Source organism: Canis aureus, chromosome 24, assembly GCF_053574225.1.
Source record: "Canis aureus isolate CA01 chromosome 24, VMU_Caureus_v.1.0, whole genome shotgun sequence".
In the NCBI taxonomy this organism is placed as follows: domain Eukaryota; kingdom Metazoa; phylum Chordata; class Mammalia; order Carnivora; family Canidae; genus Canis; species Canis aureus.
The window spans coordinates 12,516,244-12,541,181 of NC_135634.1; the positions used below are offsets into that span (position 1 = coordinate 12,516,244).

General features: G+C 39.5%; 2 protein-coding genes across 17 annotated transcripts in view; one reads left to right on the forward strand and one right to left on the reverse strand.

Annotated features, from left to right (window-relative positions):
• The window catches only part of PAN3 (poly(A) specific ribonuclease subunit PAN3), a 134,326-nt gene extending 131,112 nt beyond the window's left edge, over positions 1-3,214 (reverse strand). For 3 of the 7 annotated variants that reach the window (XM_077868285.1, XM_077868284.1, XM_077868282.1), the window contains exon 1: positions 2,341-3,211. In XM_077868285.1, coding sequence (XP_077724411.1) covers positions 2,341-2,770 — 430 coding nt within the window. In that variant the 5' untranslated portion in view covers positions 2,771-3,211. Of the gene's footprint in view, positions 1-2,340 lie in introns of all 7 variants that reach the window. The other 4 variants (XM_077868283.1, XM_077868281.1, XR_013362881.1 and 1 more) reach the window with 3 other exon arrangements.
• A 73-nt stretch (positions 3,215-3,287) lies between these two features.
• Positions 3,288-24,938, forward strand: part of FLT3 (fms related receptor tyrosine kinase 3) — a 120,187-nt gene continuing 98,536 nt past the window's right edge. For 8 of the 10 annotated variants that reach the window (XM_077868274.1, XM_077868270.1, XM_077868269.1 and 5 more), the window contains exon 1: positions 3,289-4,231. Coding sequence is in view for 2 of the 10 variants with exons in the window: in XM_077868268.1 (XP_077724394.1) it covers positions 4,165-4,231 (67 nt within the window). In the remaining 8 variants the exon portion in view is untranslated. Of the gene's footprint in view, positions 4,232-15,355; positions 15,820-24,938 lie in introns of all 10 variants that reach the window. The other 2 variants (XM_077868272.1, XM_077868278.1) reach the window with 2 other exon arrangements.

Genomic DNA, 24,938 nt, shown 5'->3' on the forward strand with positions numbered 1-24,938 from the left:
TATATATACCTCAGTAAAAGCTTTTAATACACACACACACACACACACACACACGTACCCACACACAGAAGATTACATGGAGCCCAAACAAAAATATTTCTGCAGGCAGATTTAACTTATCAGAGCAGATTGGTTTATGACCTCTCGGCTAAGGAAACACTGTACAATCTTAGCTTTAAAGAATAGCAAAGAAAAAAAATAAAAGCAAAAAAAAGCTGTGATGCTAGATGATCGTCAGCAACTAACAAAATTTAAGTTTCTCCTGACAGCATGACCTCTTAGGATGTGTTGTCTAGTTTAATTGCCTCATGCACTTAACAAATCAAGGCTGTTTTCAAAGATACGGCAAAGAACCCAGTAAACGGTAAAAAGCAAACTAAAAATTTAAATTTAAGTGTAAAACTCCAAAGCAGCCATTAAATCACCAACACAAACCTCTTTCCTGATTCCTGAGATACTTGCCACTCACTGATAGGAAGCAATTTGCTCCCATCTAAAAGGAGTCAGAACTTACATACTACTCAGTTACCAAGAAATCCACAGCAGAAAAGAGGAGCCTCAGGCTTCACCCAGGCAAGTTAAAGCAAGCCCTAGAGAACCTACATACATAACTCAGTTATTTAATCAAATGTCTGTTAAATGACTATAAGATTTTTAAATGCTTTCTTTTGCAATAACTACCTATTCTCTCAAAACCCTATTATCCCAATTACTTTCCTTTTCTGAGGTATGGAATGATCCTCACCTTTGAGCCATTGCCAGTATCTTTCCTCCATCTGCCATCTTCACCTGTTTGCAATATCCTGTCACCCTGCCTTATGTTTCATGTCCCAAATCTACTACCTCTTCGTATTAGAAAATGCTAGAAAGATACCACATTAAATCGGATGCCAGCATTTTTTAAAATGCCTTTCTGTATGTAACAAAACTACCCTTCAAGGTCCCTGTACTATTCAAACATTGATCAAATTACTTTGAGCCACAGCTCACACAACCAGCAAAAAGTTTACCTTGAAAATGCAAAGTTGCTAGTCCAAAGCGATAAATTTCCAACAATAAAGTAACCATTCTTTACAAAACACTTCAAGTTACAAATTAATCTTCTGAGAACATCAATCTGGACAAATACATCTGCATTAAAGTCAAGTCCATCACAGCAATCTTCTTTAGAAAGTAAATCTGGGAAAACACTTAATAATCCTCATAGAGCAAATAATTGCTAAAAAAAAAAAAAATTGACAAAAATGTATTAATGTCCAAGTTAATTGCCTATCAAATCATTTTAAGATCTAAAAACTGCTTAGAATGCCCAAGAAAGACTTCCCCTTTCGGTTTAGAACCAGTCAATACACACTGAGAAGCAGAAACAAAAATCTGACACCTGCTCTCCTTCTTGCTTAAGGGCAACATTCTGCAAGATAGATTGCATTTACACTAATAATCGTAAGCTCTACTCACAACTAAAAAGTTGCAAGACAATATTGATAATGACAAGTGAAAAAGTAAAAAATACCAACAGCCCTAAGACACTCGAACCAAGCGCTCAGTCGCACACAAGCGGACGCTGCACAGGACTCGTTTTCAAGGCTCGGTGCTAAGAGCTGGCTTGATACAAAGTTGCAGAGCACAGGATCCCTACCCACACCCAGCAAACTTTATTCTTGGCTTCAGGAAAACTACGCTGAAATGCAAGTCTTGAGAAATGCCTACTCTGAACTCTCTCGACTAAACCTAAGCACGACGTAAAAGCCACTGTCCCTTCACGCCTAATCCTTAGAAAGCATTTCCTGCCTGGAGAAATCTTTCTCCCATAAGCCTTACACAAACTTTTTCCGTTCTTCCAACCTACTCCGGGAAGCCTTAAGCCCGCCCATCACCTCCCGCCCCCTACCCACACACACCCACTGGGGAACCTCAACACTCGGCAGATACCACTCCACACGGGCACGCAAAACACATGTGCCTGCAAACCCAGCCCCTTTCCACACCCCCCGGAAACGACACCCCCTTTCTCACACACCGCACGCCGCAGCCCATCCCCCTTCCTCCCCGCCCCCACTCCCAGCACCCCAGACCAGCCACCCACGTTCCGGGGAACCTAGCCTCCCCTTACTCCCCGGCTCGCCGAGGGCCGTGGGGAGGGGAAGCAGGAAGACGGAAGCAGGGCTCGGGCCCGGCCTAGGCCTCCCAGATCGCCCAGGGAGGTGAAGGGGGAGGGGGGGGGGGGGCCCGCGGGCAAAGCTCGTTGCAGGGCCTCATCCGGGCCCCCTCCGGCCGCAGGCCTTCCCTCCGCCGCCGCCCCGAGGCCCGGGCAGCCCTCCCAGCCCGGACCAGACTCACTTGCCAGCCGCGGTCCGTCGAGAACGCCGCTGCTGCCTCCTCCGCCGGCCGTGGCTCCTGCACCCGGACCCCCCAGGTCCGGCTTCTTGGGCCCCGGGGGCGGCCCGGCTCCCCCGCCCGGGACCGCTCCGGGCGGAAAGGCGGCCACGGGCGCGCCCGCCAGAGCCAGGGGGACGCTGTTGCTATGGAGGCCGAGGCCCGGGGCAGCTCCGGCGGCCGGGTCCTCATGCAGGAACTGACACTCCTCCCCGTAGAAGCAAGTCTTATCCTTAGCGTAGTAGCGGCAGTACTTGAGCTTCACTCCCGCCGCCGCCCCGCCGGGGACACCCCCGACCCCCGGCGGGGCCACCACCGCCACTGCCGCCGCCAGCGAGGAGGAGGAAGGGGAGGCGGCGGCCGAGGGGGGCGGGAGGCCGCCGCCACTGTTCATGGCAACGCCGCAGCCTCGTCTTCCGCTGCCGCCCGAGGAGCCGCCGCCGCCGCCGCCACCATAGACCGGGGAGGGAAGGAGGACGCTGCCGGTGCCGGATAAAAGCCTGGGCGGGTGGGTCCGTCCCGCTGCGGGAGCCGGAGCCGCCCGGGGAGAGGGGGGGAGGGGAGAGGGGAGGGAGGAGGGGGTAGGAGGGAGGGGAGGGGAGGGGGAGAGTTGGGATTCTCTCTCACTCACTCTCTCGTTCTCTTTTCTTAAAGGGGCCGCGCGGGACGACGGGGTGGGCGCGCGGGCCCAGACGGGGCCTTCGAGGGCGCGGGCCAGAGAAGGGGGAACGGCGGCGGCGGGCGGGCTGGGAGGGTGGAGAGGCCGGTTTATTTTTAAATTCTGCCTCCACTCGCTCGCTCGCGCTCTGGTTCCTCCGACTTGTTTATTCCATTTTCCTCTTCCTGAGAGGGCCGTGGCCGCTGCGCAGGCGCGCCGCGGCGCGGTGGCTTGTGGGTAGCGGGAGCGCGAGGGGAAGCCGCGCCGGGCGTCCTGCCCCCGGGGCATCGAGCGGGCCGGCGGGTTCGCGGACGGTCGGCGGTGGCCTCCGCGGGCGCGGGTCCGGGTGGCGGAGTTCTCACGAGACGGACGCCTGCCTCTCTTTTTTTTTTTTTATTCTTATTTTTGTATATCCTCTCACTTACAAAACCAGGCGTCGTTTTTTAATCGAAAAGACAAAATTAGCAGAATGTAAACGGTCAGTTTGAGGGGCCGCGCCTTGGGAAGGAGCCCGCGCCCTTGCTCTCGTTGAGGGATGGTTTCATCTGTTTGCCACACTTCCTCTCCCTCTTTTTTCACCACCTTCCTCTTTTTCCCTTCGCCTTGAAGGTGATGAGAGCCGCAGGACTGATTACCTTCACTTCTGGGCCTTCTCTCAAAAAAACTGAGCCAAAAAATGTTGATTTGGACAAACCCCCTGCTCGGTGCAGCACCTGTTTCCTCTATTTATATTACTGAAAGGCTTCAGTAAAATATTATGAAAAATAAGATGCCACCTGGGGACAACACTGCCTAGGCAGCGCCAGAAGGTTTCATTTATAAATGTGCTAGATTGCTTTTCTCTAATCAGCCTAGTCTTGATTTGAAATTCCAGTTTTTAAAAGATAGTTTGGTTTTTTTTTTTTTCCTCCCTCGGCGATCTCCTGTTTCGCTGTGCTGTATTTAAAAAAAAAAAAAAAAATTTTTTTTCAGGAATTTTCAAGCCTTGGCAGGAAGGGAAAAGTAATTTTAACATTTTAGTTTTTCTCCTCTGTAAAAGATGTTCTCAAAAAGCAGTTTCAGAGTTGTGAAGGGGGAATATTTGTGGGCAGTATTTAAGAATTGTGGCAAACAGAAGAGATGACAGAAGAATGGATTATGAGCAGGTGTACTGCACTGCAGAAAGGGGGAAAACTGGATCTCATACATCACAAACTGGTAAGCCTGGTGATGTTCCTTAACTGAATTCAAAAATAACATTGTTTTATGTCTCTTGTTTAAAAACACTTTCATATATTTATTTATTCAGCAAATATTTATTAATGCCCATTATGTGTAGCAGGAACTGCTAGGAGCTGGAGAAACAAAAGTAAACTAGATGCAGTCTTGTCTGAGTTCAAATGGATTGTTTATTCCGCTGGTTGAGGAGCCAGACATAAAGCACACAGGCAATGATAAAGCAGTGTCTTAAGTGCTAATCTTATCAGATTGGCTATTAGAGGATATTAAAGATGTCAGACTTTCTGTAGAAAGTTGATGCTCAAATAGCAAAAGTTGAGAAGGTCTCCTTTGCAATCAGATGGGAATTTGTAAGCTGAGGCTTAATGGCTGTGTTACTCTCCGTAAGTTGCTTCCCTTCTCTGTGCCTTATCTGTAAAACACATAATAGTATCTATTTCATAAAGTATAAACTACTGTAAAATGTCCCATGCCTAGTAAGAATTCGGTAGATTTTAGATATTACTATTAGTAGTATTGCTGCTAATAGTAATCAACATAGAAGGGTGCGGAAAATAGCTTTACAGGCAAAGCAAACAGCTTGTGCAAAAGGCCCTGCAGTAAAAGAGCTTTCATTGTTAGAATAGTGATGGTGGAGAATTGAACAGGGACCATATCTCAAAAGTCTCTGTATGGTATGTTAAAGGATTTAACTCTTTCTTGAGAGCAATGGAAAGTTATTACAGGGTTTTAAAAAGTCAAGTAGTGGGGGATCCCTGGGTGGCACAGCGGTTTGGCGCCTGCCTTTGGCCCAGGGCGCGATCCTGGAGACCTGGGATCGAATCCCACGTCGGGCTCCCGGTGCATGGAGCCTGCTTCTCCCTCTGCCTGTGTCTCTGCCTCTCTCTCTGTGTATGTGACTATCATAAATAAATAAAAATTAAAAAAATATATTAAAAAGTCAAGTAATGACATGACCAGATTTCCCTTTAGAGAAAAATATTTTAATTCTTATAAGAACCCAATGAGGAAAGTAAAGAAAATGGGTTATCACTGTTTTGTATATGAACAAACTGAATAAGGTCTGGATTTACACACAATTACCAATTTGTAAGTTGCAAAGCCAACTTACAGGGACTTCTAATTATAAAACATGCTCTCTGAGGGCACCTGGATGGCTCAGTCAGTTAAGCAACCAACTCTTGATTTCCGTTCAGGTCACAATTAAGGGTCCTGAGATCAAGCCCTATGTCAGGCTCCACGCTAAGCCCAGAGTCTGCTTGTCCCATTCACTCTACTCCTTCTCCCAAATAAATAAAACCTTTTATTTTTTTTTAAGTGCCCTTTCCATTACACATTTGCCATTCCTAAATGAACCATATATGTTTATTAATGGCTTGGAAAGTGGTGTCTATGGTGGACAACAGAGGTTCATTAAATTCATGCCAAATTAAGCATATCATTCAAATAAACCTTTATTGAGAAGCTGTGTACTATGTATGGAGCAAGGTCTGCGCTAGGCTCTGACACACAAAAATGTGTAAAGTACAGCCTGGGAATCATGAGGGAAATGCCTTTGATAAATCATCTCTCAATACTCCATTTGACAGGGGATCCCTGGGTGGCTCTGGTTTAGTGCCTGCCTTCGACCCAGATCCTGGAGTCCCGGGATCGAGTCCCATGTTGGGCTCCCTGCATGGAGCCTGCTTCTCCCTCTGCCCGTGTCTCTGCCTCTTTCTCTCTCTTTCTCTTTCATGAAGAAATAAAAGAAAAGTCTTAAAAAAAAAAAAAAAAAAAAAAAACTGGGATCCCTGGGTGGCGCAGCGGTTTAGTGCCTGCCTTTGGCCCAGGGCGCGATCCTGGAGACCGGGATCGAATCCCACGTCGGGCTCCCGGTGCGTGGAGCCTGCTTCTCCCTCTGCCTATGTCTCTGCCTCTCTCTCTCTCTCTCTCTGTGTGACTATCATAAAAAAAAAAAAAAAAAAAAAAAAATTTAAAAAATTAAAAATTAAAAAAAACTCCATTTGACAGAGCTTGCCATTGAATCATTGTGAACAAGATGGAGAAAAATGGACTGAGATACTATAGTGAGGTGATTTAAGTATCTTTGATTAGTCATAATCAAAATGTTGATAAAGGTGCCATTGGAGCTCCGTAAACAATATCCAAAGAGTATAGATAAGTTGATACATGTCTACATGGTCTTTACAATCTTCCTTTGGACTCCGATCTTAACATTTTATGAAAAAATGTTATCTGCTCCCTACATGCAGAAACATATAGCATGTTCAGCAGGCTGGTCTGCAATTATTGCAAAACCACTGGGGATGTATAATGCAATAAATGACAAATTGGGATTTGTAAATGTCCAGCTGGAAAAAATGAACTAGTGCTAACAAAATGAAACCCGAATTAAATTGGAGGGAAACAAAGCAAACAGTTTAATACATTACTGATACACCCCTCTCCCTCTGCCCACCCTCAAAGCAAATAGGCAGTATTTTTTCAAAACCCTTTAAAATGTACATTACCTTTTTTTTTTTTTTAAGATTTTATTTATTTATTCATGAGAGACACAGAGAAAGAGAGAGAGAGAGAGAGAGATTTGGGCAGAGGGAGAAGCAGGCTCCATGCAGGAAGCCCGATGTGGGACTCGACCCCAGGACACACGGATCACGACCTGAGCCAAAGGAAGATGCTCAACCACTGAGCCACCCAGGTATCCCTGTACATTACCTTTAATTTATTATTATTCTACTTGGTAAATAATAAAATAACCATAAATAAGGAATTTTATGCTCCCATGTAATTATTGCAATATTTCATATGAAAGTCAAAAAAGAAAGTTGCTAACAATGTAAATTCTAAAACAGAGAATGGCTAAATAGTTGACTATCCACTTGGAATATTATGCAGCCATTAAAAAAGCAGCCATGACGATAAACAGTAGTGCTTACAATACAATGTAAATACTTAACATGATACAAAATTGTATGTGCAGTGTTATTATAATGATGTAAACATAGAAAACCTAATAGAAATAACAAAATAACTGCCTTAAAACATTAACAGTGGTTTTACTAAGGTGCTAAAATGACAGAGTAGTTTTTTCCTATCTTTCCAAATTTGTATCATGAACATATATTATTTCTACAATAGAAAAATAAGCATTAAAAATGTGTTACAATTTAATTTTAACCTTTTAATTCTGAGGAGTACATGGATGTTAAATTGCTCTGTGTATTTTTGATTTCATCTTGTTTTCAAATAATTTTGTGAAGACAGGCTAGATACTCATTTGTGGCCCATTTCTTCAAATTTTCCCAAAGTATATTTCACAGATGACTGGTTCAGCAGTATATTAACTGCTTTTATACAAAGTAAAAGGTTCTACTGTTGAGAAAGTTTGGGAAATGCCAAGTTAAACGACTTTGTCTTTTCCAGAGTTTTGAATATGTTGATGCGTTGTAATTCTCTCAAACCAGGATTTGACAAGCAGAATTTACCATAATTTTTAACACTTTTTTTTTAAGATTTTATTTATTTATTCATGAGAGATACACAAGAGAGAGGCAGAAACACAGGCAGAGGGAGAAGCAGGCTTCATGCAGGGAGCCTGATGTGGGTCTCAATCCCAGGACTCCAGGATCACGCCCTGGGCTGAAGGCGGGCGCTAAACCGCTGAGCCACCCAGGGATCCCCACACTTTTTTCTTAAACTCATCTTGTGGACTCAGTGTTCCTCAGACACTTTGGGGAACACTGTCTCAGTCAAATGTGTCTGCATTCTTCAGTTTCCCCCATCCCAGCCCTTCTACCTTGCTTTCTACTTCATATGGCCATAAAAAGAAAGCACTAAAAAAAAAAAAAAAGAAAGAAAGCACTGCCTATGTCCTTAGAACAGGTGCCCTTTCTTTCATCTAGGACTGATCCTTTCACTCATGCTCCAAACTTCCTAACATTTCCTCAGGGGTCTCTATCCAGCATCTTCTCTGACTCCCCTCGTAGTATGTGAATAAAGTCTGACACTGAAATAATGTTTAAGGCATCCATTCCTTTCTATTGTGAGCCTTTTGTAATCAGAAACAAAAATGTTTTTGTTTTCATTTATAAAAATACAAGAAAGAAACACTGCTAGTAGGAGGGCTAACTAATATGGCCACTCTGGAGGGCAATTTGGCAATATTTGTAAAATTTTCTATGCCCAAGACCCAACAATGCCACTCTTGGTATCTCCCTTAGAAAAACCCTTTTGTGCTCAAGGAGGCATACATCACAATGTTCATTTGAGGCATTGTTGATAATAGTGCAATTGGAAATAACATAAATGTTCATAAATATAGAGCTAGATCTATATGTACCATTACTCTCCAAGAGCTGTTGTTAAATGAAAAAGTCACAATGCAGGTAAATATGGAATATAGCACCTTTTATCTAAAATAAAATATGTTTCCTACAATGATGTATATAAATGTGCATAGAAAAGACTGGAAGGATAAACATTACATTGCTAACAAGATAGAGATAAGGAGCAGTGGTGAACGGCGGCTTTAGCTTTAGCTGTGATGTTTCAGCTTTGATAAGAATATGTGCCTGCTTCCGTAATGAAATTGGATTTTAAAGATAGAAAACCCTCACTTCCCATTTGTTTCCTTCTTTTGTCCTAACTTCTCTTCACAGGCAATTTATTTGAATCATCCTTTCATAGCCAGTCTCTTCATCTCCATTCATACCTTAATTGAGAATAATCAGACATTGCCCTGGCTTTGTTTTGGGTTTGGTTTGGTTTGGTTTTTTATATTGCCCTTGCTTTGTTAAAGTTTTGTTGTTGTTGTTGTTGTTGTTGTTGTTTTTAACCAACGGCTACTACTGATACTCATTAGCAAATTATTAGCTACTTTTCAGCCATTTTATGCTTCCTCCGTAATATTCAACAGTAAAAAGCATTTTTACAGCGCTCCTCACTCAGCTTCCAGTCACTCCTTTCTCTTGTTTTTCCTTCCTCCTCTTTCGTATTGCCACCGCCTTCAGTGCTGCCCACGTGGTAGGTCTTGCAGAAATACTGTAAAATGCTTTACAAACAGTTAATGTGTTAAAACTTAATACATTGCACAGAATATCCTCTGAGGCTGAAGCTTGTGTTATGAACACAAAATGTAATGTTAATGAGACACTAAAGTACACTAGATTTAAATTAAAATACCTGGTTCGAAACCTAGTTTTTACTAGATTATATCCATGTGGCTGTTAGCAAGTCTCTTAACCTCTCTTAGCTTCATTTTCTTAAATTTTAAAATGGAAGTCATGCCTACTTTATGAGGCTGTTTTGAGGATTGAATGATCTCTCTGCCACTAAGTAAACAAAATTTTTATTTACAAAATAATTTTAACCACCTTTCTGTGTAGAAGGCATTTTACTTCTCACAACTTTAGTAGATCTTATTACCTTTAATATTACTTATTTTAGCACTCTCCCTCATGCATCCCTCTACTTATATGATGATGATCTTGGCAATTACTCTCATGATGCCTCAAATTCCAAAGCGTTTCACAGCTTACAAAAGCAGTCAGGCAGTTTTCATTTCTCCTCCCAACTATCCTATGAAACAGTTAAAATGAGGATATTATTTTAATATTGGGAAACTGAGACTTTAAAAAGTTCTCTAAGGTGCTGTGACTTGTCCCAAAATAGTCAACTTAGGCTCTTTAAAATCTCATGTTTATGATCTAATCAATACCCATTTCAGTAGGATTTGATTTGTGTCCTCTCATTCTGGATTTTCTTACTGTTGCCTTTAGTCCACCTTGAGATTAATATATTCCCTCCTTATCCTTCATTAAAATGCACCAAATTCGTATTTCATTCCATTGGATACTCTGTTAGGATAACCCTCAAGCAAGTCTGGGGGTTTGAAACCCATAATTATCTACTAATAGGGAGGATAACTTCCAAGATTATTTTTTTTTTAACTTCCAAGATTATTTATGTGTTCTTTAATGGTAGTATTTACAAATGCAGCAATATTTCCATTTCTGGATGGAAGAACTGTGAGGTATGATGAAAGGATGAGATTTTTTTCTCCTTCACCTGATAATTTAAATGAACATTGCTTCCCAAATAGTTACCTTGGTAAAAACAAGGCTTGTTCTAAGCTATACCATGTTTTTGAGATTTATTTATGTGCCCTAATCACATTTCTAAAATATCATGGTAGCAAATCTTCATTCTTCAAGAGAAGACTAGATTTTTGGAAATGACTCAAACTTACCAGAGCTGGGTGTGGTAAATGATAAAAATAACTGGATAGGGCCATGTCATTTGTGATTTAAAATGCCGATGACAGTATAAATAAAAACAGTCTTCTTGGATGGCTTAAAAGCTGAGGCCTAAAAACAATGGCAAAATTATAAGAATGTAAAAGTATAATGTTCCCATTTAACTATAATAAGTATTTTACAAGGAACATGTTCATTTGATTATATAGTCTAACGTGTTTGCTTTTTGAGAAATACCCTATGGTCGTATTTTTCACACGTTTCATATCTCTTCAAAAACATTTTGAAGGTAACTGACTACTTCCATAAGAGAAGGCTGTCTCTTTAGGAAGAGTTCATTCTTGAGTGTCCTTTACTAAAAAATCTTTAGGCCACTACAAGTCATTCATGCTATGAAGACTACATCCCAAACTGCAAATAATCCATAAATCCTATTTGCTTTGGGATGTAGTGTAAGAATTTCATTTTGTTTCAGTGACCCCTAGCAACATTCCCCCAGCAACAGAATGCTAAAAGCTAAAGTTGATGTTAGTTTGTATTAAGTACCAGTAATTGGGAAAACTTCCCATTTTCTGAGTAGCTAGGGATTATGTTAGCGATAGCTAGTTGTTTTTTTGTTTTTTTTTTTAAGATTTTATTTATTTATTCTTGATAGACATAGAGAGAAAGAGGCAGAGACACAGGCAGAAGGAGAAGCAGGCTCCATGCCGGGAGCCCGATGTGGGACTCGATTCCGGGACTCCAGGATCACGCCCTGGGCCAAAGGCAGGCGCTAAACCACTGAGCCACCCAGGGATCCCAGCAGCCTGAGTTTAAAACATTCTCCTTCAAGACAACTAGTGTGGAAACTATAAATTTTCCTGCCTTTATATCTGTTTCTTTTATATTTGTAAAATTGTGTGTCATTTTATGCTCTTAAGTTCTAAGTTCTGCTTTATAATTCTATACAAGAGTTATTAGCAACTTCCTAGTATTAATCTTGTTTTGACAGATTTATGGTGCACCAAAAACAAAAGTCTTCCTATTTGTGGCAGTTACAAAAAATTGATATGTTGAGGCACCTCGATCTCATCTCAGGTCTTAATCTCAGGCAATGAGTTCAGGCCCCACGTTGGACTCCATACTGGGTGTGGAAGCTACTTAAAAATGAAAACAAAAAACAATTGATATGTTGAAAGATTTTTTTTAGTGTATCTGTGACCCTCAATAGAAGAGGCAGTCTTTCATCAATGTCATCATAGTTATATACTTGTATATAGTGTACAGACTTTAAGGCTTTATGGTAATAAAAGCAATTTTCTACCTTTCTTTACAAGTTTTCAAAGGACTTAAAGACTCTCATTCTTCTTATATTCCTGGTGAAGGCAAACATGATTCTAACATTAGTTGTACCTTTGAAATAACCCTGATTATTAAAGTATATCCCTGTTACCTGTACAACCACTAACAGCCTTACAGAAGTACCTTCAATTTTAGCAAAGCTCACTGCCACCATTTCTGTTCATTAGGCACCCCAACTCCAGAAAGTCACTCCAATATTTCTGTGTATAATATGCCCATTAATATAATTTTAAATCTAATAGTTCTATATTAATAATTTATTTTGCTATTTCAAGGATTAGATATTTGTTTTGGTGCAGATTTTCTAGTTTATATTCTGATGAAAAATTTATATCAGGACACTTGCTGAAAAAAATATATATTAAAACAAGAATCTTTTTTTTTAAGATTTTATTTATTTTTTCATGAGAGACACAGATAAAGAGAGGCAGAGACATAGGCAGAGGGAGAAGCAGGCTCCATGTAGGAAGCCTGATGTGGGACTCAATCCCAGGACTCTGGGATCACGCCCTGAGCCAAAGGCAGACATTCAACCACTGAGCCACCCAGGCGTCCCAAAACAAGAATCTTAATAGGATATACCATTAGTAAAATTAAAATGAAGCCCCTCGAAGCAAGAAACTTTGTATATTGCACAAATCTGTTCAAACCCCTCATATAACCTAGCATAGAGCAAGGATCTAGGTACTACAGTTTGTTTAGGATTTTTTTTTTTTTTTTTTTTTATTTATTTATGATAGTCATACAGAGAGAGAGAGAGAGGCAGAGACACAGGCAGAGGGAGAAGCAGGCTCCATGCACCGGGAGCCCGACGTGGGATTCGATCCCGGGTCTCCAGGATCGCGCCCTGGGCCAAAGGCAGGCGCCAAACCGCTGCGCCACCCAGGGATCCCCCTGTTTAGGATTTTTGATTTGCCTAACTGAAAACAAAAAACAAGAGCGAAAATATTAACATTAGGTAAAGAAAACTGGAGGCCAAAACGTGTGAAAAAAAGAGGAACATTACAAAAAGATAAAAGGTCAGCACCACAAAATAATAATAAACCTTTATGCACCAAATATTACTAAATGCCAAAATGCAAGAACACCTAGCAATACAGAACTTGGTTTGAATCACACACAAAGTCACACACACATATAAAGGTAGAGCTTAATGAACCTCTTTCAGAATTTAACAGACAAAAAAGTAAGGATGTTAATATATTAATAATGTAATCAACTGGCTTACCTTTCAGCCGAACATAGAACTTTGTACCCTACTGCCAAATTATATATATATATTTTTTAATTTATTTATTCATGGGAGACACAGAGAGAGAGAAGCAGAGACACAGGCAGAAGGAGAAGCAGACTCCATGCAGGGAGCCCAACATGGGACCCTATCCTGGGACTCCAGGATCACACCCTGAGCTGAAGGCAGGCGCTTAACCGCTGAGCCACCCAGGCATCCCTATATATGCTTTTCATATAACCATTGAAGATCTACAAAAATTAAACATACCCTTGGCCATAATATAAGTCATAATACATTTCAAAAGATATAGATTTTATAGGCTATATTTTCTGATTATAATCCAATATAACTAGAAATCAATGCTAAAAAGAGGGAAATAAAGCCCACCTATTTGAACACTAAGAAATGTCTTTCTAAATATTTCCAGGACCAACGAGAAAATAAAACTGAAATTACAAACATCCATAAGTCAATGTAAAGGAGTACATACCGTGTCTTAAAACCTAGACTACACTGTTATACTAAGAAGAAAAGTATACATAGTTTTAACTACTTTTATTATTTAAAAAAGAATGAGGGGCTCCTGTGTGGCTCACTCAGTTGAGGGTCGGACTCTTGTTTCTGCTTAAGTCATGATCTCTGCTTCATGGGATCAAGCCCTGAGTTGGGCTCCGTGTTCAGCAGGGAGTCTGTTTCTCTCTCTCTCTCTCTCAAAGGAATAAATTTTTTTTTTTTTTTAAGTAATGTAGCAAACAACACAAGGACAAAATGAACTGAGTGACAGGAGGAAAAGGGAATGTGTAATAAAGGAAAAACTAAGGAAATAGAAAACATCAAAAGGTTTAAACAGATATACTCCTGGCAATCTGATGATAGCAAGAAGAAAGAAAAATATACATCATTATTATCTTCAAAACAGAAAATAACTACCAATCTACAATACAATGTCCAATGAAAATATTCTTTAAGGGATCCCTGGGTGGCGCAGCGGTTTGGCGCCTGCCTTTGGCCCGGGGCGTGATCCTGGAGACCTGGGATCGAATCCCACGTCGGGCTCCCAGTGCATGGAGCCTGCTTCTCCCTCTGCCTGTGTCTCTGCCTCTCTGTCTCTCTCTGTGTGACTATCATGAATAAATAAATAAAATCTTTAAAAAAAAAAAAAAAAAGAAAATATTCTTTAAAAATCAAGATGAGGGCAGCTCCGGTGGCGCAGCGGTTTAGCACCTCCTGCAGCCTGGGGTGTGATCCTGGAGACCCAGGATCAAGTCCCACATCTGGCTCCCTGCATGGAGCCTGCTTCTCCCTCTGCCTGTGTCTCTGCTTCTTCTCTCTCTCTCTCTCTCTCTCTCTCTCTCTCTGAATAAATAAATAAAATCTTTAAAAAAATAAAAATAAAAATCAAGATGAGTGGCTTCATTGTTGAGCGTCTGCCTTTAGCTCAGGTCATGATCCCAGGGTCCTGGGATCGAGTCCCACATTGGGCTTCTTGCAGGGAACCTGTTTCTCCCTCTGCTTGTGTCTCTACCTCTCTCTCCACGTCTCTCATCAATCAATCAATCAATCAATCAATCTTTAAAAGTGAAGATGAAGAGTTGAGACAAAAATCAGAAAATTTGTCACTAGCAGACCCACACTAAGGATTTCAATGGAAAGAATGAATAGCAATAAGGTGAAATACACTGGTAAAACCCAATGAACATGGAACGCATAAAACAATAGCAATACCTTGTGGGGTTTTAAATAGATGTGGAATTAAAAGACATGAAAACAACACATAAATCATAAAGGATACAAGTGAAAGACCTTAAATTCCTTGCATTTTCACAGAATAAAAGTAGTAATTTGTCTTAGACTTCAGTAAGTCAGAGGTGCATATTGTAACCTCTAGGATAACTACTGAACATAAAGCAAAAATATGTAACAACTTAATACAAGGAGGAATGGAATAATAAAGTATTTGATCCAGAAGGAATCAAGAGAGAAAATTGAACATAGAATAGGCAGAACAAAGGGAAATCAGAATGATAACTTTAAATCTAGAATATATTAAATGTAAACCACTGAGCTCCAATTAAAAGACAAAGGCTTTCAGCCTTTCCCAGCTATTTGTGGAGGAGTCCATATGACATTGTTCTGGGTTCCCAGTAGTAACTTAAAAGGGAATCTTGCACAATGTCCTGGGTTCTTGTGGTAACTTAGAGGGAAGCTTTCAAAATGTCCGGATCACTTGGTGTTCTGCAATGAAAGAGGAGGATGTCTTTAAATTCCTTGCAGCAGGAGACCACTTAGGTGGCACCAACCTTGACTTTCAAATGGAACAGTACATCTACAAAAGGAAAAGTGATGGCATCTACATCATAAATCTGAAGAGAACCTGGGAGAAGTTTCTGTTCCCAGCTTGAGCCACTGTTGCCGTTCAAAACCCAGCTGATGTCAGTTGTCACATCCTCCAGGAATACTGGTCAGCAGGCCGTGCTGAACTTTGCTGCTGTCACGGGATCTGCTCCTACTGCTAGCCACTGCACTCCTGGAACCCTCACCGACTAGGAACCTCTCCTCTCAGCTTTGAGGAGCTGAGATTTCTGGTGGCTACTGATCCCAGGGCTCTCCTCCAGCTCTCAACACAGGTGCCTTATGTTAACCTGCCTCCCATTGCTCTGTATGATGTGGACTCCCCTCTGCTATGCAGACATTGCCATCTCATGTGACATCAAGGGAGCTCACTCAGCTCTGATGTGGTAAGTGCTGGCCAGGGAGGTTTAGTGCATGCATGCACTGTCTCCTTTGAACACCCATGGGTGGTCATTGCTTGATGTCTAGTTCTACAGAGATCCTGAAGAGATTGAGAAGGAAGAATAGGCTGCTGCTGAGAAGGGCAGGATCAAGGAGGAATTTCAGGGTGAATGGACTGTTTCAACTCCCGGGCTTACTGCTGCTGAACCCAAGGTCATGGGCTAGTCCGATGGCACAGGTGCCCTCTTCTGCCTGTCTAATAGTTCCCTACTGCAGCCCGAAGTGTTCAGCCTACCACTGAAGGCTAGTCTGCAGCTTCCACTGCTCAGGCCACTGAGGGATAGGAACTGTTCAGAGTCTGTTCTTCCACAGACTCTTTTTTTTTTTTTTTAATTTTTATTTATTTATGATAGTCACAGAGAGAGAGAGAGAGAGGCAGAGACACAGGCAGAGGGAGAAGCAGGCTCCATGCACCGGGAGCCCCACGTGGGATTCGATCCTGGGTCTCCAGGATCGCACCCTGGGGCCAAAGGCAGGCGCCAAACCGCTGCACCACCCAGGGATCCCCTTCCACAGACTTAAACAGAAAGTGGAAATAAGTTTGATAGAAAATAAAGACTTTTGAACTTTTGGGTTGGATTAAGAAGAAAACTACCAGGGTTCAATCACAGAAGCACAATCACTGTAACTAATAAAGAATAAGGTATTTATTATAGATCTTACACAGTTGGTGGACATTCGATAAAATTTAATACTCATGGGCAGCCCGAGTGGCCCAGCGGTTTAGCGCTGCCTTCGGCCTGGGGTGTGATCCTGGAGACCTGGGATGGAATGCAGCGTTGGGCTCCCTGCATGGAGCCTGCTTCTCCCTCTGCCTGTGTCTCTGCCTCTCTCTGTGTGTGTGTCTGTCATGAATAAATAAAATCTTTAAAAAAAAACACAGACACACAAAACTTAACACTCATGATATTTTTAAAAATCAATACCAAACTGGGACTGAAAAGGAGCATGTTTAATCTATAAATGGTATCTATAAAAAAAACAATAGTAAACAGCATATTTAATGATAAATTGTTCATAGTTACCATCTGAAATCGAGACATGTTCATTATCACCATGTACACTAACATGGTACCAGAAGCCCTAACCAGTATAAAAATGGAGAAAAGACAAAGAATGAGAGATTGAAAAGGAAGAAGTGAAAGTAAACACCCTTAGAAAATATGTTTGTATATTGTGGCTGGATACAGAGTCAACATACACAATTCATTTGTATTTCTATATATCAGCAAAAATTAGAAAACTGGAAAATGTTTAAGTGATACCATTTAAACTCATACCTAAAAAATCCTAATGTACCTTTACTAACAAAAGGTAAAAATATGAATGATCATTAAGAAGACCTAAGTAAATAATAGCAAGTTCACAGATTGGAAATATTATAAAGATGCCAATTCTCCCCAAATTGATACTAGATTTGGTACAATTTTAATCAAATCCAAGTGGGATTTGTGTATGTGTATGAGTGTGTACTACAGATCAATGAAGAAAGTGTTGTCTTTTTAAGATGTTATTTATTTGAGAGAGCATGAGTGGGAGTGGGGCAGAGAGAGAGAGGGAGAGAAGTAGACTCCCTCCTGAGCACAGAGCCCCATGTGGGGCTCGATTCCAGGACCCTGAGAGCATGATATGAGCCGTCAAAGTCAGACACTAACCAACTGAGCCATCCAAGATGCCCCAAAAGTGTTGTTTTTTTCAATAAATGTTGCTGGCGGGATCCCTGGGTGGCTCAGCGGTTTAGCGCCTGCCTTCTGCCCAGGGCATGATCCTGGAGACCCGGGATTGAGTCCCACATCAGGCTCCCTGCACAGAGCCTGCTTCTCCTCCGCCTGTGTCTCTCATGAATAAATAAAATATTTAAAGAAAATAAAAAATTAAAAATGTTGCTGGCTCAATTAAATATACATATGGGTATCCTTACAGTAGATTATAAATTTAAATTTGAAAGTAAAATAAGACTTCTTAAAAATAACATAGTAGAGTATCTTTGTGATTCAAGGTAGCAAAGATTTCATGAATGGGATATAAAGATATTTTTAAAAAGAGGAAAGAGTGAAAAATACACTAAAACTAACATTTTAATCCTTAAAGTGAAAAGTATGGGAGTACCTGGGCGGCTCAGTCAGTTAAGTGTCCAAATCGTGATTTCAGCTCAGGTCATGAGATTGAGCCCCACGTTTGGCTCCATGCCTAGCATGGAGCCAGCTTAAGATTCTCTCTCTCCCTCTCCCTCTGCCCCTCACCGCTGCTTGTATTTTCTTTCTTAAAAAAAAAAAAACCTAACAAAAAACAGCGAAAAGTGGAAGTGGGATAAAATATTTACAACACATGAAACAGGTAAAGGATTTGTAACCATAATACATAAAGAATTCCCTCTAATCAATAAGAAAATGATGAACAACCCAATTGAAAAATTAGTAAGAGACTTGAACAGGCACTTCTAAAAAGATGATATACAAATAGTCGATAAGTATGAAAAGATTTTCAACCATATTAGTAATCAGAATGAAAATTAAAATACTACACAGCTGACAAAATGGCTAAAATTTAAAGAGTGATAATACGAAGTGCTGGCAAAAATATGTAATAGTCAGAATCTTTATATATTGCCATTGGTAGCTAAAATTGGTACAACTACATTGGGAAACAGTTGCTGCTACGAACATGGGCTTTATTTATTAAAATTAAATAAATGCAAACACAGCTATTTAACTCCTAAGTGAATTCCCAACAGAAATGTGTATATTTCTTTGCATCAAATGTGTGCCAAAAGCATACATTATTCCTTAAAATATAATTTATTATAGGTCAATATTGGAAAAATGCAAATTCCTATAAACCATAAAATGGATAAATAATTATGGAATATGTTCATGCAGTAGAATACTATAGACCAATAAAAATATATTAAGTATTGGGGTACCTGGGTGGCTCAGGGAGTTAAATGACCAACTCTTGATTTCAGCTCAGGTCATGATCTCAGGGTTGAGAGATCAAGCCCAGTGTCAGGTCCTACACTCTCTCCCTCTCCCTCTGCCCCTACCCCCATCCCACTCTACACCCACACACATATACTCCCTCTCTTAAAAAAGCATGCATTAACTATTGCTAAATGCAGCAACATGGATGAAGCTTATAAACATGTCAAGAGAAAGACACTAAAGTACATTCAAAAGAGCACTTAGGGGGATCCCTGGGTGACTCAGCGGTTTGGCACCTGCCTTCGGCCCAGGGCGTGATCCTGGAGTCCCCAGATCGAGTCCCACATCAGGTTCTCTGCACTGAGCCTGCTTCTCCCTCTGCCTGTGTCTCTGTCTCTCTGTCTCTGTCTCTCTCTCTCTCTCTCTGTCTCTCATGAATAAATAAAATCTTAAAAAAAAAAGCATCTTCTATGTAATTCCACTTATATAGAAGTTTGAAATGTACAACTAATCTATGGTGTTAAAAGTCAGAATATTGTCTGTATTTATGAAGGAGAGAAAGGCATTTGGGGGGGATGTGAAGAAGACTTGTGAGATAATAGCGATGTTTTATTTTTTGACTTGGTAGGGGTTATATGGGTTCACTATGTGATAATTCATTGATCAGTAACCCTTCTGAAAAAAAATTTAAAGTTTTTTTGGTAAATGATATAATAGACAACATTAGGAATTTAAAAAGTGCTATGACAGTTTTGGCGCCTGCCTTTGGCCCAGGTCGCGATCCTGGAGACCCGGGATCGAATCCCACGTCGGGCTCCCGGTGCATGGAGCCTGCTTCTCCCTCTGCCTATGTCTCTGTGCCCCTCTCTCTCTCTCTGTGTGTGTGACTATCATAAATAAAAAAAAAAATTTAAAAAATAAATTAAAAAAAAGTGCTATGACAATAAATATGGAAGAGATTAAAAACTTTTTATGTATGGTAGAAACATAACATAAAATTTGCCATCTTAACCACTTGTAAATGTGTCATTCAGTAGCATTAATTATATTCACCTTGTTGCAAAACAGATCTCCAGTCTTTTCACCTTGCAGAACTGTCTAAATTCCAAACAATTCTTTTCTCCTGCCCCCAGCCCCTGTTAACCACCATTCTACTTTCTGTTTGTATTAATTTGACTATTTTAGATACCACATGTTAGTGGAATCATAGTCTTTTTGTCCCTGGCATCTTTCACTTAGCATAATGCCTCAAGGTTTATCCAGAATTTCTTTTCTTTTTACGGCTGAATAGTATTCCATTATATATATGTACCACATTTTGCTTATCCATTCATTCAATGATGACTATCTGGATTGTTTCTGCCTCCCAGCTAGTGCTACTGTGAACATAGGTGAGCAAATATGTCTTCAAAACAAACCTTGCTTTTCTTTTAGATCTATACCCAGAAGTGAGATTGCTGTATCATATAGTACTACTATTCTTAATTTTTTGAGCAACTTCCATACTGCACCATTTTATAATCCTACCAACTATTGGAACTAACTTTGGAACCAAGAGTTCCAACTTCCCTGCATCCTCCCTGATACTTCTTTTTTTTTTTTTTTAATTTTTTTTTTTTTTTTTTTTTTTTTTTATCTATGACAGTCACACACAGAGAGAGAGAGAGAGAGAGAGGCAGAGACATAGGCAGAGGGAGAAGCAGGCTCCATGCACCGGGAGCCCGACGTGGGATTCGATCCCGGGTCTCCAGGATCGCGACCTGGGCCAAAAGCAGGCGCCAAACTGCTGCGCCACCCAGGGATCCCCGATACTTTTTTTTTTAATATAATAATCATCCTAATACGTGTGAGATGATACCTCCTTGTGGTCTGGAGATTTAAAGTATATTTTCCTAATTTTTAAGCATCTTTATTGAGCTACAATTCATGTATTATACAATTCACCCATTTCAGGTGTATAATCGTTCTTAGTATATTCACAGATTTGTGCATCATCACAGTCAGTTTTAGAGAGTTCCATCACCTCTATCTAAGTGAAACCCTATACCCTTTACTTTTCATTCCCCTCTGTCTTCCCTAGCCTTTAACAAATATTTTTGTACTCTCTAGCTCTATAGATTTCCTATAGATTTCCCTTTTCTGAAAATTTCAAAAGTATTTTTAAAGGGATGTTGTTTGCAATGATATGACAGGGAAATTGAAAATTGAGGAAATGGGCTCTGACAGCAAAATTTAAATCTTCAAAATTGACCCAGTAAAAGGTTGAAAACCCAGAAGATCAATAGCAATAGAATTAAAACATGAATATGAAATATAACTTTTAAAATACGTACCAAATCCAAATGGCCTTGCCTCTGAATTTTATATAAACTTCTAAGAACAGAAAATTCTCAAGGACTATTCTTGATACTAGAAAAAAAGAATATCCTGGTTCATTTTATGAAGCTAAGATAACCTTAATACCCAAACCTTATAAAGATATTGCCAAAATAAATAAATTTATTGGCTAATTTCACTGCAGAATATGGACATAAATAGCCTAAATAAAATATTTGCAAGCTGAATCTATAAGCATCTAAAATAATTGAAAATATAAGCAAGTTTAATGTAAAAGAATAATAAATCATGCCCAAGAATGGTTGTCATAGAAACAAAAAGGTTGTTCTGGATTAGGAAATCTCTTAAGAGAATAAATTCTATCCATGGATTAAAAAACATATCAATGGATGACAATAAGCAATTAAAATTCCTCATTTGTTCTTAATATAAGCTTTAAGTAAAATGGAAACAAAAGTAAACTATTTAAAGACAATATTTATTTAAAAATTAAGCATTTAATTAAAGCCATGTTTATTAAAATAAGGAAGAAGACAAAGATGTTTGCTATCACTATTATTTGTTAGTGTTTCTAGAGAGATTTTTCCCGATCGTCAGAAAATCAAATCAAATCATGGTTTTGAAAGAGACAGTACTATATTTATAAATGATTTGATTGCATGGATTGTATATACAGAAAATCCGAAAGCTATTCTATCCAATATGGTAGCCACTAACCACATGTATCTACTGAGCACTTGAAATGTGGCTGGTCCAAGCTGTGCTACAAGTATGAGATAAATACTGGATTTTAAAGACTTGGTGTGAATGAACAAAAAAAAAAAAATAAAACATCTCATTAATAATTTTGTATATTCCATGTTGAAATGATAATGTTTTTAATATATTGGGTTAAATAAAATATACTAATAAAATTTTTTCACCTGTTTTCCTTTTATTTTTATAATACAGCTACTAGAAATTTTTAAATTTTATATGTGGCTTGCATTACATTTCTATTGGACAGCACTGAATATCAAAATAAATTAAGAAACAATTTTAAGGTTGCTGAATATTAGATAAATATATAAAAATAAATAAAGTTCTCTCCTTATGAACCAATTAGAAATGGAACTAAAGATATTTCTACTTGTGTTGGTGATAAAACTGTAAACTACTTAAAAATGAATCTAACTAGAAAGCTGCAGGACTTATATGAAGAAAAGTATTAGTAATTTATTGACAAGAAAAAGTATCTGAATAAATAAACATAAATGCCTGTGTGGGAAGATGTCACATCATTAAACTCTAAATCCTTCAAAATTATATACATAAATCAAAATCCTTACAAGAGGATGGGCTGCTGGGAGTTTTGTTTCCTTCATTGTTTGTGATATTTTTGTTTGGTACTTGAAACAAATAATTTAATAGTCATAAGAACAAATAAATATGGAAATGAGGGAAGACCTGCTTTATTAGATATTAAAACTTTGTTATAAAGCTCCTGAAGTTACAAGAGTACAGTACTGGCATAGGAACAGATAACTAATAGTAGAAGAAAAATACATCTAGGCTTTGTGAAACAGAATCTATGGCAAAAGTGTTTTAATTCTATGAGAAAAGGAATTTTTAAAAATAACTGTTGTTGCTATAATTTTCTATTTTAGAAAACAATACAGTATATGAAAACTCTAGATGATCTAGTACATAAAAATAAAGTCCAAATGGAATATAAAAAAATAAATAAGAAAATTTAGGAGAGGGCAGCCCGGGTGGCTCAGCAGTTTAGTGCCGCCTTCAGCCCAGGGCCTGATCCTGCAGACCCAGAATCGAGTCCCACGTCAGGCTCTCTGCATGGAGCCTGCTTCTCCCTCTGCCTGTGTCTCTGCCTCTCTCTCTCTCTCTGTCTCTTTCTCTCATGAATAAATAAATAAAATCTTTAAAAAAAATTTAGGAGAATGTGTATATAATATTGTGTACCAAGCCTTAAACAATACTGGAAACCCAGTAAGCAAAAGAGAGAAATGAGATCCAGAAAATGAAACTGAGTTGAAGTAAAGAGAGAAAGAAATCCTAACATTGAATAATGAGGAGAAGACAGCATGAAAATATGGTGGGCATACCTTCCAGATTTTGAATTGTTTTTTATTAAAAGCTTTAAATAATGCCCATGGATAACTTTTTTTTTTTTTTAATTTATTTATGATAGTCACACAGAGAGAGAGGCAGAGACATAGGCAGAGGGAGAAGCAGGCTCCATGCACCGGGAGCCCGACGTGGGATTCGATCCCGGGTCTCCAGGATCGCGCCCTGGGCCAAAGGCAGGCGCCAAACCGCTGCGCCACCCAGGGATCCCTCATGGATAACTTTGATAAAAAAAAACACTAAGGGGTGTCTGGGTGGCTCAGTCATAAGTGTCTGACTGGATCTCAGCTCAGGTCTTGATCTTGGGATCATGAGTTCAAGCTCTGTGTTGAGTTTCACAATGGGTGTGGAGCCTACTTAAAAAAAAAAATGAACACTAAGATTAAAAAAAAAAAAGCTGTGTATGTGATGATGATAAAATCTTGAAGTATTAATGATTATTTCCTACTGTTGTCAGATTCACCAAGAATTCTCTCAAATATTATTTCCCTTATTTTCAAAAGAAAACGAAGCTAAGAAAGGTTAAGTAAATTACCTAAGATCATATAGCTAAGTGAGTAAAGACAGCCATGTTTCAACCTAGACCATCTAAATTTAAGAGCTATGCTTTTTTCAATACCTCCAGTAGAATCAATGTTGTTATTCCTTTTCCCCCAAAATACCCCTCCTACCTACTTCTGTTTTCCCTTCTCTGTTCTCTCCCTCCCAGGTGGGGTTAATTGTTCTCTGGACAGGTGTATAATTAAGCAAATTGTGTTAAGGCCAAATATTCATAGTGTGTTAAGGAAAGTGGAGTATATTACATATATTTTTAATCCCTCACAAGTTATATACGTGCTAAAAATCCAAATTAAAATTAGATCATAGTTTTCAAAGGAAAAGAATCACCAAAGCAGAGACATAGTTGTAATAACTACTATTGGAAGAATAGTAAGTTGTAGATTTTTATTTCCCCCTGGATTTGAATCAATCAAATGTATATGGTAAGTTTCCTTGAGCCTGCCAGTTTTTTAAAGATTTTATTTATTTATTTTTAGAGAGAGAGTGTGTGCACATGCATGTGAGCAGGAGAGTAGTGGGGGAGAGGAAAAGGGAGAGAAGCAGACTCTGCTGAGCAAGGAGCTAGAACTGGGGCTCCATCTCACAACCCTGAGATCGGGACCTGAGCCAAAATAAAGAGTCAAATAAATAAATAAATAAATAAATAAATAAATAAATAAATAAATAGTCTAGCCCTCAGTGGAAAGAAAAAAAAAGAAAAGAACAAGAAAAAACAAGAAGAAAGAACAGAAGGAGAAAAAAGGAAAAAAGAAATTTATACTAGCCAGCGGTGTCCCCAGAGCAGCAATTCAAACCATCACCTTGAGATTTACCCCCCTCCAAAATTGACTAACAGGAAAGTGGGAGAAGGAATATTGTTCTACCTGCAAGGAGATGATAAAATAATATACATTGGAGGAGAGTTGACACCTCTATATTTGAAGGTTTAATGACTAGAGGTCAATTTACTATGAAAGTAATGAAGCTGGACTTGCATATGGCCCTGCAAAGGCTTTGGGAGGAGCCCTAGAAATGTGTCCTCCTAGTCATATTTATTTGTAAAGTTTTCAAAAGTAATACATTTTAACCACAGCTAATTAAAACTTGTTTTTTTCCACTCAGACTTTACCTTGTGTTGGGTT